Source organism: Oncorhynchus gorbuscha, linkage group LG13 (genome assembly GCF_021184085.1).
Source record: "Oncorhynchus gorbuscha isolate QuinsamMale2020 ecotype Even-year linkage group LG13, OgorEven_v1.0, whole genome shotgun sequence".
In the NCBI taxonomy this organism is placed as follows: Eukaryota; Metazoa; Chordata; class Actinopteri; order Salmoniformes; family Salmonidae; genus Oncorhynchus; species Oncorhynchus gorbuscha.
In genome coordinates, this window is record NC_060185.1 from 54224621 (window position 1) to 54248099 (window position 23479).

General features: G+C 47.3%; 1 protein-coding gene across 2 annotated transcripts in view; it reads left to right on the forward strand.

The window, feature by feature from the left end:
- Positions 1–13537: 13537 nt before the first annotated feature.
- LOC123993170 (fibroblast growth factor 12-like) overlaps positions 13538–23479 on the forward strand; it is a 138526-nt gene continuing 128584 nt past the window's right edge. The window contains exons 1-2 of one of the 2 annotated variants that reach the window (XM_046295030.1): positions 13540–13685; positions 13790–13944. In XM_046295030.1, the coding sequence (XP_046150986.1) occupies positions 13905–13944 (40 nt within the window). In that variant the 5' untranslated portion in view covers positions 13540–13685; positions 13790–13904. Of the gene's footprint in view, positions 13945–23479 lie in introns of both variants that reach the window. The other variant, XM_046295029.1, reaches the window with a different exon arrangement.

Sequence of the window (23479 nt, forward strand, 5' to 3'; positions counted from 1 at the left end):
GTGTTGGAGTCATGCTTGGCCACACAGTCATGGGTGAACAGGAAGTACAGGAGCACGCACCCCTTAGGGACCCCCATGTTGAGGATCAATTTTTTCTTTTGGAAATGTTTTATTGACACAATTCCTTTAAAAACAGCTCATACATTTTTTACATCATTTACACACATAAAAACGGCAACAAAGCCATTTAAAATGTGTGCTGATGATCTAACAAAGGTAAAACATTTTTAAGGCATGAAAAACATGTTAAAAAGTCACTTTGTTAAAAGGCTGTCTTCAATCACTTGTACAGGAGCGGGGTGAGTCCTTATCAAACTCGCCTCATCCTGCTCTCCCGAATAGACCATCGTCCCGTCCTTCGGGGCCCAGAGGAGATCCCTCCCCTAGGCGCATCGCCCTAGGCGCCGCAGCGCTGTCAGGCCGTGGCCGCCGGGACCTAGGGTGTTGTGGGGGACCCTTCGCCTGGGGTCGAGGCCCCCTTCCGTTCGTACCACCCCAGGGCTTCCGTGGCTACCATGGCCACTGCCTGGGGGGTGGTCTCTACGCTTTTTGCTACCAGCAGGTTACGGGAGGACCACAGTGCTTCCTTCAGGCACGTGAGGGTGGGCCAGAGCTTGGTGAAGGCCTTCGGTGGAATGGGCCTTCGGCCCACCCCGTACAGCACGAGCTGAGGTGTTAGGTCCTCCCCTGCTGGTAGACACGATGTAATCAGGGGGCCTGCTTCCTTCCACAGGTCCCTGGCGGCTCTGCACTCCCAGAGCATGTGCCTCACCGACTCATCTTGGCCGCAGCCCGGTCGGGGGCACGCGGATGTCCTCGCCATGCCCCGTGAGTGCATAACGGCCCTGACCGGGAGGATCTCGTGGGCGACCATCCAGGACAAGTCCCGATGCCGATTCAGGAGTGCAGGATGGGCCACGTTGCGCCAGACCGTTGTGGGCTCGCCTATAGCGAGCCCGCGCACTGGACACACTGGTTCCCGTTCCTGCACAAGAGAGAGAAGAGAGCGGTGTTTAGTTAAAACCGTGACTGCTTCCTTTTCCAGTTTGAAATGTCTTAAAAATTTCTGGAGCTGGACGTAGTGGGTGGGGAGCAGGAAAGAGACTGGGGCTCGCAGGTCGACTGGGATCAGCCTCAGAGTCCTGAGGTAAGATCCCAGCCAGAACCGTGCGAGGGCCTGTGTCTTGTTATTGACCGGGGAGGTGGCCAGAGTCAGATGTAACGCTGTGTAGCGGCTGCCCAGGAACAAGTAGAGGTCAGGCAAGCCTTTCCCCCCCCTTGGACCTGGGCCTCTTGACCACCTCCCTCCTCAGCCTCTCCCACTTGCTTCCCCACAGAAAGTAGAACAGCATCCGCTCCAGGGCTAAAATACTCCTTCGGGGGGGGGGATAAAAACAGAACTGATTAATAAAAGCACAGGTAAAATCACAGCTTTTATGATTAAAACCTTGCCCTCAAAAGTCAGCTGTCGTAGTCCCCAAAAACGCAGTCTCTGTCTTACTGTCCCCAGGATCCCACTCCAGTTCCCACTCCCTCCTCCCTCCTGGTCAAACTTTACCCCCAGTACCCTTATGTCCATCAGTTTAACTGTCAAAGGTAGTCTGGTCAAGTCTGGGTCTGCCCACGGTCCGAAGAATTGGGCCTCTGTCTTGTCTCTGTTCAGTCTCGCCCCAGAGGCTCGTCCGTACCAGTCAGTCCTGTCCAGAGCCCTGTCGACGGATAAAAGGTCAGTGCATAAAATGTTGACGTCGTCCATGTAAAATACGCACTTGGCGGTCATCCCCCCACTCCCCGGGATACCCACCCCACTGATCCGTTGGTCCCTTCTCAAGACCTGTGCCAGTGGTTCAATGCAGGCCACGAACAGAAGAGGAGATAAAGGACAGCCCTGACGGACGCCGCAGTGTACTCCCACTGCTTTTGACAAATGCCCGTTTACAAAGATTTTGCTGGTGATATCCCCGTACAACAGTCCCACCCAAGCTAAGAACCTGTCCGGGAAACCCATTTTTTGCAGTACCTTAAAGAGGTACTGGTGCGAGACCCGATCAAAGGCTTTTTCAAAATCTAAATTTAGGACTACAAGCCGCATATTTCTGTCTCTCGCATAACAGATGGCATCTCGGATCAGTATCAGGCTGTCCGTGATCTTCCTTCCGGGCACGGCACAGGTTTGGTCCGGGTGGATCACCTCCCCTAAAACAGAAGACATTCTGAGTGTTAAAACTTTGGTAAAAAGTTTACAATCAAAATTTAAAAGGGTAATCGGTCTCCAATTTTTCAAGTCTGTCCTGTCGTTTTTCTTGTATAAAAGAGTCACGATCCCCACTCTAAAACTGTCGGGTAGTCTGTCGAGGTGTTCGAAGTCAGTAAAAACAGTCAGAAGTTCGTCGGCTAAAACATCCCAAAAGGTCAGATAAAACTCCAAAGGGAGGCCGTCCTCCCCCTGTGATTTACCCCTCTTAAAACGTTTCAGTCCTTGGTCGATTTCTGTCCTCGTCAGGTCTTTTTTCAGGTCGTCCGTGTTGGGTAAGGTCTTGTCAAGATACGTTAAAAGGTCCCCCATTGTTCCCTCGCACACATCTTTTTCCCCAAACAGTTCCCCATAAAAGTCCTCGACCACTTCCTTTATTCCCTCTGTGTCTGTTTTTAAAACCCGTCCTTGTTTTTCAATCCTGTCATTATCCTACCCTGGCTAACTATTTTCTTAAAAAAGTACCTAGTGCACTTCTCCCCCTCTTCTAATTCCCTTTCCTTACTTCTTAAAATAACCCCCTTACTTCTCTGTTCTGCTAAAAGTACCATTTCCTTTTTTACTTCTTTGATTTCTTGGTTAAAATCAAAGCCCTGTTGGCGTAAGTTAAAATACCTTTCCAGTCACTTTTGCAGTCCCACCATGTGTCTATCTTTTGCTTTGCTTTTTTCCTTTCCTATCTCTCTAAAGAAGGTCCTCGTCCTTCCCTTCACCATTTCCCACCACTGTGCTCGTGTGTCAAAAAAGTCCTGTAGCGTCTGCCACTGGCTGAACTGCTCTCTGTACTGGCTAACTACTCTATCATCTTCTAGCAGGGAGCAGTTCAATTTCCAGGGCCCTCTTCCCACAGTCACACCCGAGGTTAGTGAAAGGGTGCACGTCAGCATTGCGTGATCTGAGAAGAAAGCAGGGGTTATTCTAGCATCAGTTGGGGGACAGTCCCGGGTAAACAGATAATCAATGCGAGAGGCTCTGGTGCCGTCACCACTGGTCCAGGTGAAGCCCTCCTCTCTTGGATGCAGGGTTTTAAAACAGTCAGTCAGCTTAAAATCCCTGCACAACCCTTGCAATAAAACACTTGACCTGTCTACCTTAAAATCCTCTCCTGCCCCTCTCCTGTCTGCTCTACTTAAAACACAATTAAAATCCCCACCCACCACTAGAGGATCCCTCCCTAGCATGTGGGACTGCAGGTCCTCTAAAAGTGCGCACCGGTCATGTTTGTCATTAAACCATATACGTTTAGCATGTTAAAATCCCTCCCCATAAAAGTACAATTGGCTAAAAGAGCACGCCCACCTACCACCACCGTGCTCCCCTTCACCACCACCTGTGGGGTCTTGATTAAAATGGCAACACCGTCGTTCTTGTTAAAATTTGAGCCACTCCAAAGGGAGGGCCCGTGCTGCCACTTATCCTCCCATTTGCTGTAAGAGGATAAAAAGGGTAGACCACACTCCTGTAATAAAAACACATCTGAGTTAAACCTTTCTAAAAAGGATAAAACCGACTGTGCTCTCATTGCTGTTTTCACGCTCCTCACGTTTATAGTGGTGATTTTAAAAGCCATAAAAGGGGTGAGTAAAAACAGTGCTGAAAGAAAAGGTATTGAACAGTTAAAAAGGGGTTATTTTTCTGGTGATTTCTCTCTCTCCCTCTGGGGTAAAGGGGGGGTGGAAGGGAGAGGAGGTTAAAACTGGGTTTAAAAAAGGAGACTTGATTGGGGGAGTTGGAGGGGAAGGTTCTAAATTCTTCCTCCCCCTGGGAGCTCTCCCATTCCACCTTTCCTTTTTTCTAGTCGGTGGGGTGGGTATCCCGGGGAGTGGGGGGATGACCGCCAAGTGCGTATTTTACATGGACATGGACATGGAGCTCTCCTCCACCACCACTACCGGCTCCACCACTACCTCCTCCTCCACCACCACCGGCTCCTCCACTACCACCTCGGCAACTGCCGCTTTCGGCCCTCCGGCGCTCAGAAGCCCGGTCCGCGGCCGCCCACTCCCTCCTTCCGAACTTGGCCCTGTTGGCCCAGGAGGAGGGGCAGTCGCGGATGAGGTGGGACCGCTCGCCACAGAGGTTGCACGACCTTCCATTCGTGCATTCCTCGTAGTGGTGGCCCACCTCCCGGCACTTCATACAAACCACCTTCTGACAGGCGTCTGCCAGGTGGCCATGTTCACCACACTTACGGCACAGCTTGGGCTGGTCCTGGTAGTGAACATGGCCCCTGTTCTCTCCGAGGACTATGGTGGATGGGATGGCTTTCAACCCACCATAGCCCCCAGGGTCCTCCCTTTGCTGGACAGTGACCCTCCAGGCCCCTGTCCAGATCCCATCGAGGTCTTTAACCTGGATCAGGGGCCCCTTTACATTGCAGTACCTGTCCAGCCATACTGCAACGTCCTCCGGCTGTACGGTTTCGTTGTACATACGGACAATAACGGTTTTGATGCTATTGTCCGTCAGCTTGGTGACCTCGAACATTGCTGTGAGGGACCCCTGGGTGTTCAGGGACTTCTGGAGTTTCCCCCAGAACTCCCTCAGGAAGCTGGTGTTGGCAAAACTGACATCGAAGCCCTTCCTATAGGGGAGGGCTAGGATGCAGTTTACCTGCGCGGGGTGGAAGCCGAGTTCTTTCTGGAGGAATTTTCTGGAGAAATCCAATCGGGATAACTCCATTATTTTCCCTCCCTTCTCCTTTAAAAGGAGGCGCACTGCATGGTGCCTCCTCATGCCAGCCTGTGCTGCTGACATGATGGAGGCCCACTCCCTTTACAACCCAACACCAGTGAAAAGGGGGAGGGGAAGGGCAAAAAGGGGAGGGGGTTGGGAAGGGGGAGGGGCAAGTGAAGGGAGTGAGGGAAGGGTGAATGGAGTGGGGGAGGGGAGGTGGGGTTGGGGGAAGGGGAAAAAAAAAGGGAAAGTGTAGGACAAACCAAGGGAGCTGGCTGGCTCAGCTAGGCTAAGCTAAACAGGGCCTACCAGCACCCCGGAACACACAACAAACTATCTAGCACAGCACCAAGCTAAACTTATTGACAATGGGAAGGGACACAAGGGGGGGAGGGTTTTTTTTATTTATTTTTTTATGTTTTTCTAGATTATTTTTCACACAAGGGCAGGACACAAGGAGGAGACAAGGGTAAATGACACTAAACACAGGCCTGGAGGCTAGCAGGCCACACCAGCCGGACAGACTAAGCTTACCAGCTGACAGGCCCACAAGCCAAGAGGCCTCACAAAAAAAAAAAAAAAAAAAAGCACAGAGATATGGGGATGACAAACGGAGACACACTAACCAGCGACACCTGCCAAAAGCTTGGGGGCAATTAAGCTAGCAAGCCTCACCAGTAGGCCAGGCTAAGCTAGCCAACTAGCAGGCCAGCCAGCAAAAAAGTCCCCCAGTTGGCAACAAAAAACAACAGAGGCTAGCCAAACAAAACAGACAAACACACAGACAGACAAACAAACAAACAAAAAAAACCTGCCTCGCCTAAAGGGCCAAGAGGCTAGCCGACTAGCTAAAGCTAGCAGGCAACAAGCCAAAAGGCAACTCCGGCTAGCAGGCCACACGAAACTCAAAACAATAGGAAGAGCAAAAGGGGGGAGGGTAGGATACAAGGGGGAGGAGAGATGCAAAACAGGACAACAAGGGAAAAGACTACAATAAAATAAAATAAGAAAAGAAAAGACCAGAGGGCCTTTTAAACTCACCCTACAGGTGCTGGTGCACCTGTAGCCCTCCACCAAAACCACCACCTAACCCAGGACAAAAAGAAACAATGGTGAAACAATACAACAAAATGACAATAATTTTAAACAGAAATAAAAACACAATTTTCCCGGGCGCCCTCCGGCCTACGATCGCTTCTCCGATCAAGTGCAGCACTGTCAAAGTAACTACACTTGATCTTAGCCAAAAGGCCGAGAAGCGATGTTGAGGATCAATGTGGCAGATGTGTTGTTGCCTATCCTCGCCACCTGGGGGCGGCCCGTGAGGAAGTCCAGGATCCAATTGCAGAGGGAGGTGTTAAGTCCCATGGTCCTTAGCTTAGTGTTGAGCTTTGTGGGCACTTGGGTGTTGAACGCTGAGCTGTAGTCAATGAACAGCATTCTCACATAGGTTTTCCTTTTGTCAAGGTGGGAGAGGGAAGTGTGAAGTGCAACTGAGATTGCGCCATCTGTGGATCTGTTGGGGCGGTATGCGAATTGGAGTTGGTCTAGAGTTTCTGGAATGATGGTGTTGGTGTGAGCTATGACCAGCCTTTCAAAGCACTTCATGGCTACCGAGTACTATGGGGCAGTAGTCTTTTAGGCAGGTTACCTTGGCATTTGTGGGCACAGGGACTGCTTGAAACATGTTGGTATTTACAGACTTGGTCAGGGAGAGGTTGAAAATGTCAGTGAAGACACTTGCCAGTTGGTCCGCGCATGTTCTGAGTACACGTCCTGGTAATCCGTCTGGCTCCGTGACCTTGTGAATGTTGACCTGTTTTAAGGTCTTACTCCCATTGGCTACGGAGAGCGTGATCACACAGTCGTCCAGAACAGCTGGTGCTCTCATGCATGCTTCAGTGTTGCTTGCCTTGATGCGAGCATAAAAGGCATTTAGCCCGCCTGGCAGGCTTGTGTAACTGGGCAACTTTCGTCTGGGTTTCCCTTTGTAGTCCATAATAGTTTGCAAGCCCTGCCACATCTGATGAGCATCAGAGCGTTGTAGTAGGATTCAATCTTAGTCTTGTATTAAAGCTTTGTCTGTTTGATGGTTCGTCTGAGGGCATAGCGGGATTTCTTATAAGCGTCCGAATTAGTGTCCCGCTCCTTGAAAGCGGCAGCTCTAGCCTTTAGCTCTGTGTGGATGTTGCCTGTAATCCATGGCTTTTGGTTAGGTTATGTACGTATGGTCACTGTGGGAGACCTGTGTGTAGGTGGCAGGGAAGTCAGGCGCAGGAGAGTCAAACGGAGTGTAAAATGGAGTCTTAATAAATGTCCAAGTAACATGCTCCATAACACTAATAAGAAAACTGAATATAAACAAATATTACAAAGACATGAGGGGAAACAGAGGGTTAAATACACAACCGGTAATGGATGGGATTGAAAACAGGTGTGTGGGACCTGACAAAACCAATGGAAAATGAAAAATGGATCGATGATGGCTCGAAGAGCGGTGACGTCGACCACTGAGCACTGCCCGAACAAGGAGAGGCAATGACTTCGGCAGAAGTCGTGACACACACATTGATGAAGCCGGTGACTGAGGTGGTATACTCCTCAATGCCATCGGATGAATCCTGGAACATAATTCCAGTCTGTGCTAGCAAAACAGTCCTGTAATTTAGCTCATCTGACCACTTCCGTATTGAGCAAGTCACTGGTACTTCCTGCTTTAATTCTTGCTTGTAAACAGGAATAAGGAGGATATAATTATGGTCAGATTTGCCAAATGGAGGGCGAGGGATAGCTTTGCATGCGTCTCTGTGTGAAGTGGAGTAAAGGTGGTATTTTTTCCCCTCTGGTTGCACATAAGACAAGGTAAAGAATTAGGTAAAACAGATTTAAGTTTCCCTACATTAAAGTCCCTCGCCACTAAGAGTGCCTCTTCTTGATGAGTATTTTCTTGTTTGCTTATGGCCTTATACAGCTCATTGAGTGCTGTCTTAGTGCCAGCATCGGTTTGTGGTGGTAAATAGACAGCTATGAAAAATATAGACGACAAACTCTTGATAGATAGTGTGGTCTACAGCTTATCATGAGGTATTCTACCTCAGGCGAACAAAACCTTCCTTAATATTTCCTTAATATTAGAGATTGCGCAACAGCTACTATTGACAAATACACACAGACCACCACCCCTCGTCTTACAGAAGGTGGCTGTTCAGTCTTGCCGATGTGAGGAAAACCCTGCCAACTGTATAATATCCATGTCATCGTTCAACCACAACTTGATGTTACAGTTTTAATGTCCTGTTGGTAGGATAGTCTCGAACGGAGCTCATCCAGTTTATTTTCCAGTAATTGCACGTTAGCCAATAGCAGGGATGGTAGAGGCGGGTTACTCGCTCGCTGACAAATTCTCACAAGGCACCAGGATCTGCAGCCCCTGTATCTCCATCTCCTCTTCATGCGAATTATGGGGATTTGGGCCAGGACTGGGAGCAGCAGCATAACCTTTGTGTGTCAGACTCATTAAAGAAAAAAATCTTCATCCAGTTTGAGGTGAGTAATCGCTGTTCTGATGAACAGGAGCTATTTTGGTCATAAGAGACGGTAGCAGAAACATTATGTACAAAATAAGTTACAAACAACGCAACAAAACACACAAAAATAGCACAATTGGTTAGCAGCCCATAAAACGGGAGTCATCCCCTCCAGCGCCATTATCAGTTGACACCCGGCTTAAGATGTGGGAGCTGCTGTCCTTTGAGTACTTGACTCTTTTACAATTGTCTTTCCTCGATTCCACGTGTCCTCTCTCTCCTCACATCCTTCTCAAAGTGCATTGGATGGTAGTCAGAGATAATCCAGAACCTTGGATTTTATCCTCCAATCTATACAACAAAGTTTATTTGATATTGTAAACATTCACAGCTTAAAGCTGAATCCCATATACTGCCAAACAAAGACAAAACATAAATACATAAGTTGATTTAGATAAGGGAAAATGTAGAGAGATGGCTGAAGGGTTGATTGAAGCAGTTCGGGATGACTGGACATTTGTAATGTAGCCTACTTTATAGGTCCTCAACTTTTCTTGTAGATTTAATAAAAAGTATTTCTGAAAGGAAGGGGTTGATGAAATTGACAGTTCTTTAGGTGCAAGTATGTTATATTATCTGAATGTATACTGATTATATATGTGTTCTCTGTATTTGTCCTCACAGACTGGCAGCTCTGGCCTAAAACATTCAAATGTGTTGGGATAATCTATTTCCATTTTGTGTACACCCCCACCAGCCTCCTCTCCTCTCTACCTCTGCCAGGTTATTTTTGCTTCCTGTTGTCACAGCACCTGTCAGGACACCTGCGGCCCAGGCTCCGACCAAGCAGCCGCACACATCTCTTCCCAGCCCCACCCTCTCTGCATGGGCGGCAGGGTAGCCTAGTGGTTAGAGCGTTGGACTAGTAACCAGATAGTTGCAAGTTCAAACCCCCGAGCTGACAAGGTACAAATCTGTTGTTCTGCCCCTGAACAGGCAGTTAACCCACTGTTCCTAGGCTGTCATTGAAAAGAAGAATTTGTTCTTAACTGACTTGACTAGTTAAATAAAGAAAAATTTAGATGTGAAGTTAGATCTAGGATGAGCTCCCCCAATCCTAACCATTAGTGGGGGAAATGTTAAACTGACCTAAGATCAGTGTCTAAGAGTAACTTCACCCTACGCCCACGCACACTGTTGTGGAGGTGGTGTTTACAGAGGGCTGTGTTCATCACTGTATATTCTAGGACAGTGAGGTTTATGAGTAAAAATAAGCCTATCACTTTTTTCACTTTTTTTTTAAAGAACATGACAAATACTGTATCTTGTTGGTGCCAACACACAACACAAAAAACTTGCACATTTAAAATAACAATTACATCCAAGGTCCAGTAAGAGAGTAGCCTTGTAAACATTGACAGACAATAATACAAAGTGATGTACAACCCACAGCATAGTGGATTTTTTTTTTTTAAATGTAGGTTTACAGGCAGTATTCCACATCTCACTACGTTCACTTTTCTCCCTCAGTGGTTTTAGGGTGCTTCCCAAATAGCACCTTATTCCCCTACACTCTTACAAGTAAAGGAGCATGGAATAACCTTTTTTGGGGTTCCAAAAATTGCCACATGGGGAAACTTTCCAGGTCACAAAAGTTAATCAAGCAACCCCTCTGAAAAGGTTATTCGAGGGACCCCTTGGACATGATGAGTATATTCTTGCAAAAGTGCCACAGATTGACTCTTATACGCTGATACTAGGCTGGTTCAAACAGGAACCTGTTTGCGATGGGAGGGGTTTAATGTTGAACCTTTTTAATTATATATTGTAGCAGCATTCTAATGGAACATTAACATTGTCATGGCTCTATATAATCAGCAATCATCTGAAATCAATGACCTCCTCCTAAAGTAATAAAGTGGTAAGTAATCAACATTGGGATTTGCATAGGCTCTTGAGGAACTCATACACACCTGTAAACCTCATTGAAGCTACAAAACTGTCAGTGTACAACCTTAATATGTGGTGACATTATAACAGAACAGAACAGATAGACAGGAATTATGTTCACAGTGGCCAAGAAGAAGTATCTGAAAGCCACGCTTTTACTAACCCACATCCCCAGCATCAATAACCCAGCATCAACAACCCAACCTGGCTCTTTTTAAGGAAAACAATTCAACTAAGTAACCTAATGCCTGCAACCTGGCAGTTGGGTCATCCAAATAACCAAGCATTTTTAAGAGTGTAGACTAGGTTATCGTCGTAAGCAAACGTCATTACCATCACAATACACTTTTCGGAATTAAAATAGGAGGCTGCAGTCATTATTTAATTGGCTTGACAGGGCATGTTCTATTATTCAACATCGCTATTTAAATAGTATTCATATAGGAATGGGTAACTGTTTATACGTCGCTAGCTATCCCATAAAGCCATCGCCGAAAACTACATATTTTCATCTTCTGCGCAGGGCCAACGCCAGAATGATTCAGTTGGACGGGCATTTGATCCACGGGACCTCCTATGTACAGTATGTGTGAATGAATTATTTTTATTTTTGTAGTAAAGACGTAATTTAACTGTAAAAATGAATTACCTTTTAATATGGCAAGAAAACAACCAGTCATGATGTTTTCATCTCATTGTCAAACAAATCACTTCAAAATGTAGGTTACCTTCACACGTTCGTCCAAAATTCCAGCATCCAATCTGAGCACTGTGCACCCGCCAACTTTCCTTCAATTTGCAAGTGGCCAAACAGCGTCCATGTGTCTTATGCTCTTCTTAGCACGACAGCATCAGATAACTTGACTACACAGAGGGGCTCAGTTTCGCTCGCCCGAATGCTTTATCTGACATTGATGCGCCTTCCTGTCGGCACCCGTCTCTGTCAAATAAATTATCAATATTCCATGTTTCTATTTGGACAGGCAATGAGGTACAGCGGGCCAGGCCCCCTAAGGCCTGCTCATAATGTCAGCTCTGCTTCTGAGTCTAGCAGCACAGAAAATCAATTTGCTAAGTAAATTATAAGTGCTCTGCAAGCCCCAGCAAAAAGGTTCGTCCAGAAACCTTTGCAACATTGAAACATTAAAGGTTCCTCCAAGAACCCCTCAACTAACCAATGCTGCTAATATGAACCCATTGACTGCAATGTTTTTTGAGAAACTCCAGGGTTTGTTGAAAATCTCAAGGGTTCCTTGAGTTACCCCTCATTCTAAGAGTGTATAGTGCACTACTTTTGTCCAGAGACATATGGGCCCTGGGAAAATATAGTGCACTACATAGGGAATACAGTGCCATTTAGGACATAGCCTTAGAGACATTGAGAACTACACACTAGTACCATATAGGCCTATATGATCTGCAATGCATAACATGTAGCCCTATTTGTCCCAAATAAATATTTATTGAAATAGGGCCTTAACTACACTGAACAAAAATATAAATGCAAATTCAAAGATTTAACTGAGTTACAGTTCATAGAAGAAAATCGGTTAATTTAAATAAATGTATTAGGCCCTAATCTATGGATTTCACATGACTGGACAGGGGCGCAGCCATGGGTGAAGAAGCTGAATGTGGAGATCCTTAGCTGGCGTGGTTACACATGGTCTGCGGTTGAGAGGCCAGTTGGACGTACTACCAAATTCTCTAAAACAAAGTTGGAGGTGGCTTATGGTAGAGAAAGGAACAGCTCTAGTGGGCATTCCTGCAGTCAGCATGCCAATTGCTCCCTCAAAACTTGAGACATCTGTGGCATTGTGTTGTGTGACAAAACTGCACATTTTATAGTGGTCTTTTATTGTCCCCAGCACAAGGTGCACCTGTATAATGATCATGCTGTTTAATCAGCTTCTTTATATGCCACAAATAAATGGATTATCTTGGCTGAGGAGAAATGCTCACTTACAGGAATGTTCACAAATTTGTGCACAAAATTTTAGATAAATATATGCCTTTTGAGTGTATGGAACATTCGTGGGATCTTTTATTTCAGCTCATGAAACATGAGACCAACACTTTACATGTTGCTAGTAGAAAGAGGAGGAAAGGAAGCTCTACTAAGGTACACAATAGTACATTTTGGTAGACAGAAGGTGCTCTTTGGTAAACGGGGTGAATTGGTCATCAAAAAAGAAAGGAGGACCAAGGCACTCTTCATATAATTAATTAAAATGTCTTTATTAGTATGGTATGTTCAAAAGAAACACACTTTTTTTTATTACGCGTTTCAGCTGTATGGCCTTCGTCAGGGAGTGACGAAGGCCATGCAGCTGAAACGCGTCGTTTTAAAAAAACAACAACGTTTGTTTCTTTTGAACATGCCATACTAATAAAGGCATTTTAATGAATTATATGAAAAGTGTCTTGGTCCTCCTTTCTATTTTGACTTTACATTTTGCATTTATATTTTTGTTCAGCATATTTCAATTTCAATATTTTTGGGGGCAACTAAAATGCAATATGTCATCATCAGCCCTTAAGCCCCTACAGCCTTCAGGTCACCCAAAAGTATGCCCATCACAGTAACATCACTGTACTTGGGTGCTACCATGGAAACTCACACTAAACGTAGTTGATGACAGCCTACATCTGCACCCAATTGAGTCATCACTTGAGACTATATCTGGAAAAGAACAGGACTTGTAGTTTCTTCTTTATCCAGACATATTCAGCTTTCTAAAATAGCATAAATCTTAGGCCTATATACATGGGATCAAAGGGACTTCTGAGCTCAGCTAGATTATGTGAGAAGCAAACTTCTGAGTGCTCTGAATACAAATGAGTCGATGTAAAAATCGCAGAAGAGTAGGCTATGACGAGGAGAATGTTATTGGGCAGACTCTGATGCACCCTATCTCGTGATAGTCAACGCTTTCTCGAAGCTATTCTCACCTTGATTATGTAAAATGGAAAAAAGCCTTATTTAATATCTAGGAAAATATACAGCAGGTGTTTGTTGTCGGATTCAATAGTGGAAGTGACTCCCCCACTTTCTAACATGTAACGCACTTTCTAACATGTAATGTCTGTCGTGACGTCACGTCTGTATTTCACAGGAGCCCGAGCTGCAGCATAGACTTCAGCACCAAAGCGAGAGGACAGCCAGCCAGCTCCGGATAAGCAGCGCGCGGACACTGGTTTAATGCACGAGCGTGGACAGAGAAAATACAGACACAGCGTCCAATTTGCTCGGTCGGAAATTATCCCAACATCTCCAAGTCAGCCATTCTACCCTTCACTTATAACTAATATCAGTTGACTCACGGACAGTCCGGCCATTGACAAAACAGCTGTTCTCACCCATCACGCTTGTTGATTACAGAGCCAGGCAAAGCAGGGGGGAAGAAGAACCACATCCCGACCAGACCAGCTCTGACATCTTCCAGAAACGCACCGTCTCTAACTTCCCTCACTGATCAACCTAATCACAGCGGGAAATGGAGATCATTAAAGTAGATAAAGCAGACAAAGCACCCGGTAAGCCACTTATTTAAGTCATTTAATAACAGACTGGGTGTGTGTGAAATAATCACAGCGTGTGTTGTGTGTATTGAATAAGTGGGTCTGGTGGCGTGGCAGTGCGTGGCCCACGCCTTTGTGTGAGTAGACTGCGGTACTTGGAGCTCGTACACAGAACAGGCGCCTTGCCGCTTAGCCTTCATGAAAATAGCAGTGGTGGACTAAGGTGTGGTTTATTTGGCTACGAACATCTGTGTATGTCTCCTGCTGCTGAGGGCGTAGAGCATCCATAGGCTACGACCACTCGCCTTTGTAAGGCTACCTCGTTGCTTTTGTTTTCAGCGAATGGCTGACAGAAAGAACCCTGATGCAGCAAATTTACTCAGGTTAGCGTTTTTCGTCATGAATCTTGTTCTGGGGTAGCTCTGCAGAGCGGTCAACTGCCACAGACACAAAGTCATAACATCGGATTTTAAACATAACCCTAACGTTAACCCTAACCTTAACCACACGGCTAACTTGAATTCCTAACCCTAGCCATGAATTAAGACCAAAAAAATAATTGTTGTTTTCTTGAATTTCATATAGCCAATTTTGACTTTGCTGCTGGCCCATCTAGCGGGAATCGCTCAGTTCTGCCTCCAGGGCAAGATTCATGACAATAAACGTCAACCTGCCAAATGTACAGCTCCGTAGGGTTTCGGGAGGGGAAGGGTGGGTTCTCTCAATTCTCTGACTATGGGCAAGGCTAAAGGCCCACACGCATTATCATTACACATGTAGCCTGTGTTCTAACCTACTTCGACACCTGATATAAGAGGAGTAGCATATTGGTTGATAAAACGTGTTTTGAGTTGACCGGACTTTTATAATAATAATATTAAAATTAGGTTCAGTCAAATAATTTCTACACCTGCCTGAATTTCATCTGGGCTGCCTATTAAATACCCGTGCTTCATGGGCCATGGCACATGTTACATGTCAATAACGGATTACATGTAAGGGATTACAAAAACGGTAACAGTAATCTGTTATGTTACCAGCAAAAATATTGTAATCATATTACAGATACTCTTGACAAACTAGATGATTACTACGAGGATTTACTTTTAAATTCAGAAAGGATGTTTGGGCAAAAAATATTTGACACTTCTCTATTTTCTCAATAACATTCAAGTCAGCATTGAAAAAAGGCGCACGTTTAAGTTTGTTCCACCTGAGAGAGTCTGACCACAAGTCAGAGACACCAAATGTGTTTGATGGATCGCGGGAAAAGAGCAGGAATAGGCTACAGTCCAAGCTATGTTTTCCAATGGTGCGACAGCTGTCGGCATCCAAAGATTATCCAACTTGAATAAAAGCTTGGAGTTAAGGATGACAGCAGTGTTACTGATATAGCGCATGGATGTGAATCACACTCCTGCTCTCTCATTTAGCTATTTGCACCTTACGGATTGTGGTTGTTGTGGATGGCTGTTCACAAATCTAAATGTGTATTTGAACCCAATGTTTGAATTCAAGACGCCTATCAATCATTGTTTTTGAAACCAGTGGACAGCCAGACAGCCAAATGCGGTCTTGCAACAGCTGCTTAGTGCAAATGCAAGCCTATGGAATACAAGTGGGGCTTTTATTGCTCAAGCTAATTCATGTTGATCGATAAAACAAATCCATAGGCCTAATGGACACATGCTCAAACTTGCACACTTTTGATAGACTTAAAGAGTCGATCTGGAGATGCTACATCCATTTTTTGACTTATGAATTATGTACACAGTACCAGTCAAAAGTTTGGACACACACTCATTCCAGGGTTTTTCTTACTTTTTTACTATTTTCTACATTGTAGAATAAGAGTGAAGACATCAAAACTATGAAATAAAACATATGGAATCATGTAGAAACCAAAATATTTTATATTTGAGATTGTTCAAAGTAGCCACCCTTTGCCTTGATGACAGCTTTGCACACTCTTGGCATTCTCTGAACCAGCTTCATGAGGTAGTCACCTGGAATGCATTTCAATTAACAGGTGTGCTTTGTTAAAAGTTCATTTGTGGAATTTCTTTCCTTCTTAATGCATTTGAGCCAATCAGTTTTGTTGTGACAAGGTAGGGGTGATATACAGAAGATAGTCCTATTTGGTAAAAGACCACGTCTGTCACGCCCTGATCTGTTTCACCGGTCTTGGTTGGTTGTCTGTGATTGTCTCCACCCACCTCCAGGTGTCTCCTGTTTTCTCCATTAGTCCCCGGTGTATTTATCCCTGTGTTTCCTGTCTCTCTGTGCCAGTTTGTCTTGTTTTTCCAAGTCAACCAGCGTTTCTCCTAGCTCCTATTTTTCCCAGTCTCTGTTTTCTCGTAGCCCTCCTGGTTTTGACCCTTGCCTATCCGCCTGCCTGACCACTCTGCCTGTTCTGACCTCGAGCTGCCTATCCCCTTGTACTGTTTGGACTCAGACCTGTTCACTGAAACCCTGCCTGTCCTGACCCCGACCCTGCCTATCGCCTGGTACTGTTTGGACTCTGACCTGGTTTATGAACTCTCGCCTGTCCCCGACCTGCCTTTTGCCTACCCCTTTTGGTATAATAAATATCGGAGCTCAACCATCTGCCTCCTGTGTCTGCATTTGCGTCTTGCCTTGTGCCCTTATAAAGTCCATAGTATGGCAAGAACAGCTCAAATAAGCAAAGACAAAACGACAGTCCATCATTACATTAAGACATGAAGGTCAGTCAATATGGAAAATGCCAAGAACTTTGAAAGTTTCTTCAACCATCAAACCATCAAGCACTATGATGAAACTGGCTCTCGTGAGGACCGCCACAGGAAAGGAAGACCCAGGGTTACCTCTGCTGCAGAGGATAAATTCATTAGTTAACTGCACCTCAGATTGCAGCCCAAATTCATGTTTCACAGAGTACAAGTAACCGACACATCTCAACATCAACTGTTCAGAGGAGACTGCGTGAATCAGGCCTTCATGGTCGAATTGCTGCAAAGAAACCACTACTAAAGGACACCAATAAGAAGAAGAGACTTTCTTGGGCAAAGAAACACAAGCATTGGACAATAGATTGTTGGAAATCTATCCTTTGGTCTGATGAGTCCAAATTTTAGATTTTTGGTTCCAACAGCCATGTCTTTGTGAGACGCTGTCATGTTTTGTCATAGATTGTCATGTCTTGTCTCTGTGCTTTCTCTTCTATTCGTTTCCCCCTGCTGGTCTTATTAGGTTCTTTCCCTCTCTCTATCTCTCTCCCTCTCTCTCTCTCTCTCTATCGTTCCGTTCCTGCTCCCAGCTGTTCCTCATTCTCCTAACTACCTCGTTTACTCTTTCACACCTGTCCCCTATTTTGCCCTCTGATTAGAGTCCCTATTTCTCCCTCTGTTTCCGCTTCTGTCCTTGTCGGATCCTTGTTTGCTGTACTGTGTCCTTGTTCCGTCCTGTCGTGTTTTTGCCTTCTTCAGATGCTGCGTGTGAGCAGGTGTCTCTATCAGCTACGGCCTGCGCCAACCCGAAGCGACCTGCAGTCTGTGGTCGCATCTCCTGTTGTTCCCCTCTACTGACTAGAGGATTTCAGTTATTCCTGTTTGGACATTACCAGTGAAAGAATTCAGGATTAATCGTTTTTTGTTAATACTGGAATAAACTCTGTTTCTGTTAAGTCGCTTTTGGGTCCTCATTCACCTGCATAACAGAAGGATCCGACCAAGAATGGACCCAGCGACTACGGATCCTCGCAACTCAGCCGTCGAGATCCAGGGAGCGATGCTCGGCAGACACGAGCAGGAATTGTCTGCTGCTCGTCATGCCGTTGAGACCCTGGCCGCTCAGGTCTCCGACCTCTCAAGACAGTTTCAGAATCTCCGTCTCGATCCACCAGCTACTTCCTGGTCTTCCGAGTCTCCGGAACCAAGAGTTAATAACCCACCGTGTTACTCTGGGCAGCCCACTGAGTGCCGCTCCTTTCTCACCCAGTGTGATATTGTGTTCTCTCTCCAGCCCAACACATACTCAAGAGAGAGAGCTCGGATCGCCTACGTCATATCACTCCTTACTGGACGGGCTCGGGAGTGGGGCACAGCTATCTGGGAGGCAAGGGCTGAGTGTACTAACGAGTATCAGAACTTTAAAGAGGAGATGATACGGGTTTTTGATCGTTCAGTTTTTGGGAAGGAGGCTTCCAGGGCCCTGGCTTCCCTATGTCAAGGTGATCGATCCATAACGGATTACTCTATAGAGTTTCGCACTCTTGCTGCCTCCAGTGACTGGAACGAGCCGGCGTTGCTCGCTCGTTTTCTGGAGGGACTCCACGCTGAGGTTAAGGATGAGATTCTCTCCCGGGAGGTTCCTTCCAGCGTGGATTCTTTGATTGCTCTCGCCATCCGCATAGAACGATGGGTAGATCTTCGTCACCGAGCTCGTGGAAGAGAGCTCGCGTTAACGGTGTTCCCCCTCTCCACATCTCAACCATCTCCTCCCACTGGCTCAGGTGTTGAGCCCATGCAGCTGGGAGGTATTCACATCTCGACTAAGGAGAGGGAACGGAGAATCACCAACCGCCTCTGCTTCTATTGCGGTTCTGCTGGACATTTTGTCATTTCATGTCCAGTAAAAGCCAGAGCTCATCAGTAAGCGGAGGGCTACTGGTGAGCGCTACTACTCAGGTCTCTCCATCAAGGTCCTGTACTACCTTGTCGATCCATCTACGCTGGACCGGTTCGGCAGCTTCCTGCAGTGCCTTGATAGACTCTGGGGCTGAGGGTTGTTTTATGGACGAAGCATGGGCTCGGAAACATGACATTCCTCTCAGACAGTTAGGGGAGCCCACGCCCATGTTCGCCTTGGATGGTAGTCTCCTCCCCAGTATCATATGTGAGACACTACCTTTAACCCTCACAGTATCTGGTAACCACAGTGAGACCATTTCCTTTTTGATTTTTCGTTCACCTTTTACACCTGTTGTTTTGGGTCATCCCTGGCTAGTATGTCATAATCCTTCTATTAATTGGTCTAGTAATTCTATCCTATCCTGGAACATTTCTTGTCATGTGAAGTGTTTAATGTCTGCTATCCCTCCTGTTTCTTCTGTCCCCTCTTCTCAGGAGGAACCTGGTGATTTGACAGGAGTGCCGGAGGAATATCATGATCTGCGCACGGTCTTCAGTCGGTCCAGAGCCACCTCCCTTCCTCCTCACCGGTCGTATGATTGTTGTATTGATCTCCTTCCGGGGACCACTCCCCCCCGGGGTAGACTATACTCTCTGTCGGCTCCCGAACGTAAGGCTCTCGAAGATTATCTGTCTGTTTCTCTCGACGCCGGTACCGTTGTGCCTTCTTCCTCTCCCTCCGGAGCGGGTTTTTTTTTTTTTGTTAAGAAGAAGGACGGTACCCTGCGCCCCTGCGTGGATTATCGAGGGCTGAATGACATAACGGTTAAGAATCGTTATCCGCTTCCCCTTATGTCGTCAGCCTTCGAGATTCTGCAGGGAGCCAGGTTCTTTACTAAGTTGGACCTTCGTAACGCTTACCATCTCGTGCGCATCAGGGAGGGGGACGAGTGGAAAACGGCGTTTAACACTCCGTTAGGGCATTTTGAATACCGGGTTCTGCCGTTCGGTCTCGCTAATGCTCCAGCTGTCTTTCAGGCATTAGTGAATGATGTACTGAGAGACATGCTGAACATCTTTGTTTTCGTTTACCTTGACGATATCCTGATTTTTTCACCGTCACTCCAGATTCATGTTCAGCACGTTCGACGTGTACTCCAGCGCCTTTTAGAGAATTGTCTCTATGTGAAGGCTGAGAAGTGCGCCTTTCATGTCTCCTGCGTCACATTTCTCGGTTCTGTTATTTCCGCTGAAGGCATTCAGATGGATCCCGCTAAGGTCCATGCTGTCAGCGATTGGCCCGTCCCTAAGTCACGTGTCGAGTTGCAGCGCTTTCTCGGTTTCGCGAATTTCTATCGGCGTTTCATTCGTAATTTCGGTCAAGTGGCAGCCCCTCTCACAGCCCTTACTTCTGTCAAGACGTGCTTTAAGTGGTCCGGTTCCACCCAGGGAGCTTTTGATCTCCTCAAGAAGCGTTTTACATCCGCTCCTATCCTTGTTACTCCTGACGTCACTAAACAATTCATTGTCGAGGTTGACGCTTCAGAGGTGGGCGTGGGAGCCATTCTGTCCCAGCGCTCCCATTCTGACGATAAGGTCCATCCTGGCACGTATTTTTCTCATCGCCTGTCGCCGTCGGAACGCAACTATGATGTGGGTAACCGCAAACTGCTCGCCATCCGCTTAGCCCTAGGCGAATGGCGACAGTGGTTGGAGGGGGCGACCGTTCCTTTTGTCGTTTGGACTGACCATAAGAACCTTGAGTACATCCGTTCTGCCAAACGACTCAATGCGCGTCAAGCTCGTTGGGCGTTGTTTTTCGCTCGTTTCGAGTTCGTGATTTCTTATCGCCCGGGTACTAAGAACACCAAGCCTGATGTTTTATCCCGTCTCTTCAGTTCTTCTGTAGCTTCTACTGACCCCGAGGGGATTCTCCCTGAAGGGCGTGTTGTCGGGTTGACTGTCTGGGGAATTGAGAGACAGGTAAAGCAAGCACTCACTCACACTCCGTCGCCACGCGCTTGTCCTAGTAACCTTCTTTTCGTTCCTGTCTCTACTCGTCTGGCTGTTCTTCAGTGGGCTCACTCTGCCAAGTTAGCTGGCCACCCCGGCGTTCGGGGTACGCTTGCTTCTATTCGCCAGCGGTTTTGGTGGCCTACTCAGGAGCGTGACACGCGCCGTTTCGTGGCTGCTTGTTCGGACTGCGCGCAGACTAAGTCAGGTAACTCTCTTCCTGCCGGTCGTCTCAGACCGCTTCCCATTCCTTCTCGACCATGGTCTCACATCGCCTTAGACTTTATTACCGGTCTGCCTTTGTCATGCTGGTAAAAGAGGACCCAAAAGCGACTTAACAGAAGCAGAGTTTAATAATGTTCAAAACGGAATAACTGACATCCTCTAGATTTGTAGAGGGGAAAACAACTGGAGAAGCGGCCACAGACTGCAGGTCGCTTCGGGTAGGCGCAGGCCGTAGTCGACTGAGACACCTGCTCACACGCAGCGTCTGATGAAGGCACAAAACACGACAGAACAGGGTGATACACAATCACGGCAAAAACACGACAGGACAGGGCGAAACGCAATCACAGCATGGTGAATACAATATAAGGAACCGACGGAACAGGAACGGATTACAAAGGAATAAATAGGGAATCTAATCAGGGGAAAGGATCGGGAACAGGTGTGGGAAGACTAAATGATGATTAGGGGAATAGGAACAGCTGGGAGCAGGAACGGAACGACAGAGAAAGAGAGAGCGAGAGAGTGAGAGAGGGAGGGGGAGAGAGAGGGATAGAACCAAACAAGACCAGCAGAGGGAAACGAATAGCATGGGGAGCACAGGGACAAGACATGACAATAAATGACAAACATGACAGTCCCCCACTCACCGAGCGCCTCCTGGCGCACTCGAGAGGAATCCTGGCGGCAACGGAGGAAATCATCGATGAGCGAACGGTCCAGCACGTCCCGAGACGGAACCCAACTCCTCTCCTCAGGACCGTAACCCTCCCAATCCACTAGGTATTGGTGACCCCGTCCCCGAGAACGCATGTCCATAATTTTATGTACCTTGTAAATAGGTGCGCTCTCGACAAGGACGGGAGGGGGAGGGAGACGAACGGGGGTGCGAAGAAGGGCTTAACACAGGAGACATGGAAGACAGGATGGACGCGACGAAGATGTCGCGGAAGAAGCCGCACAGCGACAGGATTGACGACCTGGGAGACACGGAACGGACCAATGAACCGCGGAGTCAACTTACGAGAAGCTGTCGTAAGAGGAAGGTTGCGAGTGGAAAGCCACACTCTCTGGCCGCAACAATACCTTGGACTCTTAATCCTGCGTTTATTGGCGGCTCTCACCGTCTGTGCCCTGTAACGGCAAAGTGCAGACCTCACCCTCCTCCAGGTGCGCTCACAACGTTGGACAAACGCTTGAGCGGAGGGAACGCTGGACTCGGCAAGCTGGGATGAGAACAGAGGAGGCTGGTAACCCAGACTACTCTGAAACGGAGATAACCCGGTAGCAGACGAAGGAAGCGAATTGTGAGCGTATTCTGCCCAGGGGAGCTGTTCTGCCCAAGACGCAGGGTTTCTGAAAGAAAGGCTGCGTAGTATGCGACCAATCGTCTGATTGGCCCTCTCTGCTTGACCGTTAGACTGGGGATGAAACCCGGAAGAGAGACTGACGGACGCACCAATCAAACGACAGAACTCCCTCCAAAACTGTGACGTGAATTGCGGACCTCTGTCTGAAACGGCGTCTAACGGGAGGCCATGAATTCTGAATACATTCTCAATAATGATTTGTGCCGTCTCCTTAGCGGAAGGAAGTTTAGCGAGGGGAATGAAATGTGCCGCCTTAGAGAACCTATCGACAACCGTCAGAATCACAGTCTTCCCCGCAGACAAAGGCAGACCGGTAATGAAGTCTAAGGCAATGTGAGACCATGGTCGAGAAGGAATGGGAGCGGTCTGAGACGACCGGCAGGAGGAGAGTTACCCGACTTAGTCTGCGCGCAGTCCGAACAGGCAGCCACGAAACGGCGCGTGTCACGCTCCTGAGTCGGCCACCAAAAGCGCTGGCGAATAGACGCAAGAGTGCCTCGAACACCGGGATGACCCGCTAACTTGGCAGAGTGAGCCCACTGAAGAACAGCCAGACGAGTGGAAACAGGAACGAAAAGGAGGTTACTAGGACAAGCGCGCGCGACGCAGTGTGCGTGAGTGCTTGCTTAACCTGTCTTTCAATTCCCCAGACTGTTAACCCGACAACACGCCCATAAGGAAGAATCCCCTCGGGATCAGTAGAAGCCACAGAAGAACTAAACAGACGGGATAAGGCATCAGGCTTGGTGTTCTTGCTGCCCGGACGGTAAGAAATCACAAACTCGAAACGAGCGAAAAACAACGCCCAACGAGCTTGACGGGCATTAAGTCGTTTGGCAGAACGGATGTACTCAAGGTTCTTATGGTCTGTCCAAACGACAAAAGGAACGGTCGCCCCCTCCAACCACTGTCGCCATTCGCCTAGGGCTAAGCGGATGGCGAGCAGTTCACGGTTACCCACATCATAGTTGCGCTCAGATGGCGACAGGCGATGAGAAAAATAAGCGCAAGGATGAACCTTATCGTCAGACTGGAAGCGCTGGGATAGAATGGCTCCCCGCCTACCTCTGAAGCGTCAACCTCGACAATGAATTGTCTAGTGACGTCAGGAGTAACGAGGATAGGAGCGGACGTAAAACGTTCTTTTAGAAGATCAAAAGCTCCCTGGGCGGAACCGGACCACTTAAAACACGTCTTGACAGAAGTAAGAGCTGTGAGAGGGGCAGCAACTTGACCGAAATTACGAATGAAACGCCGATAGAAATTAGCGAAACCTAAAAAAGCGCTGCAACTCGACACGTGACCTTGGAACGGGCCAATCACTGACAGCTT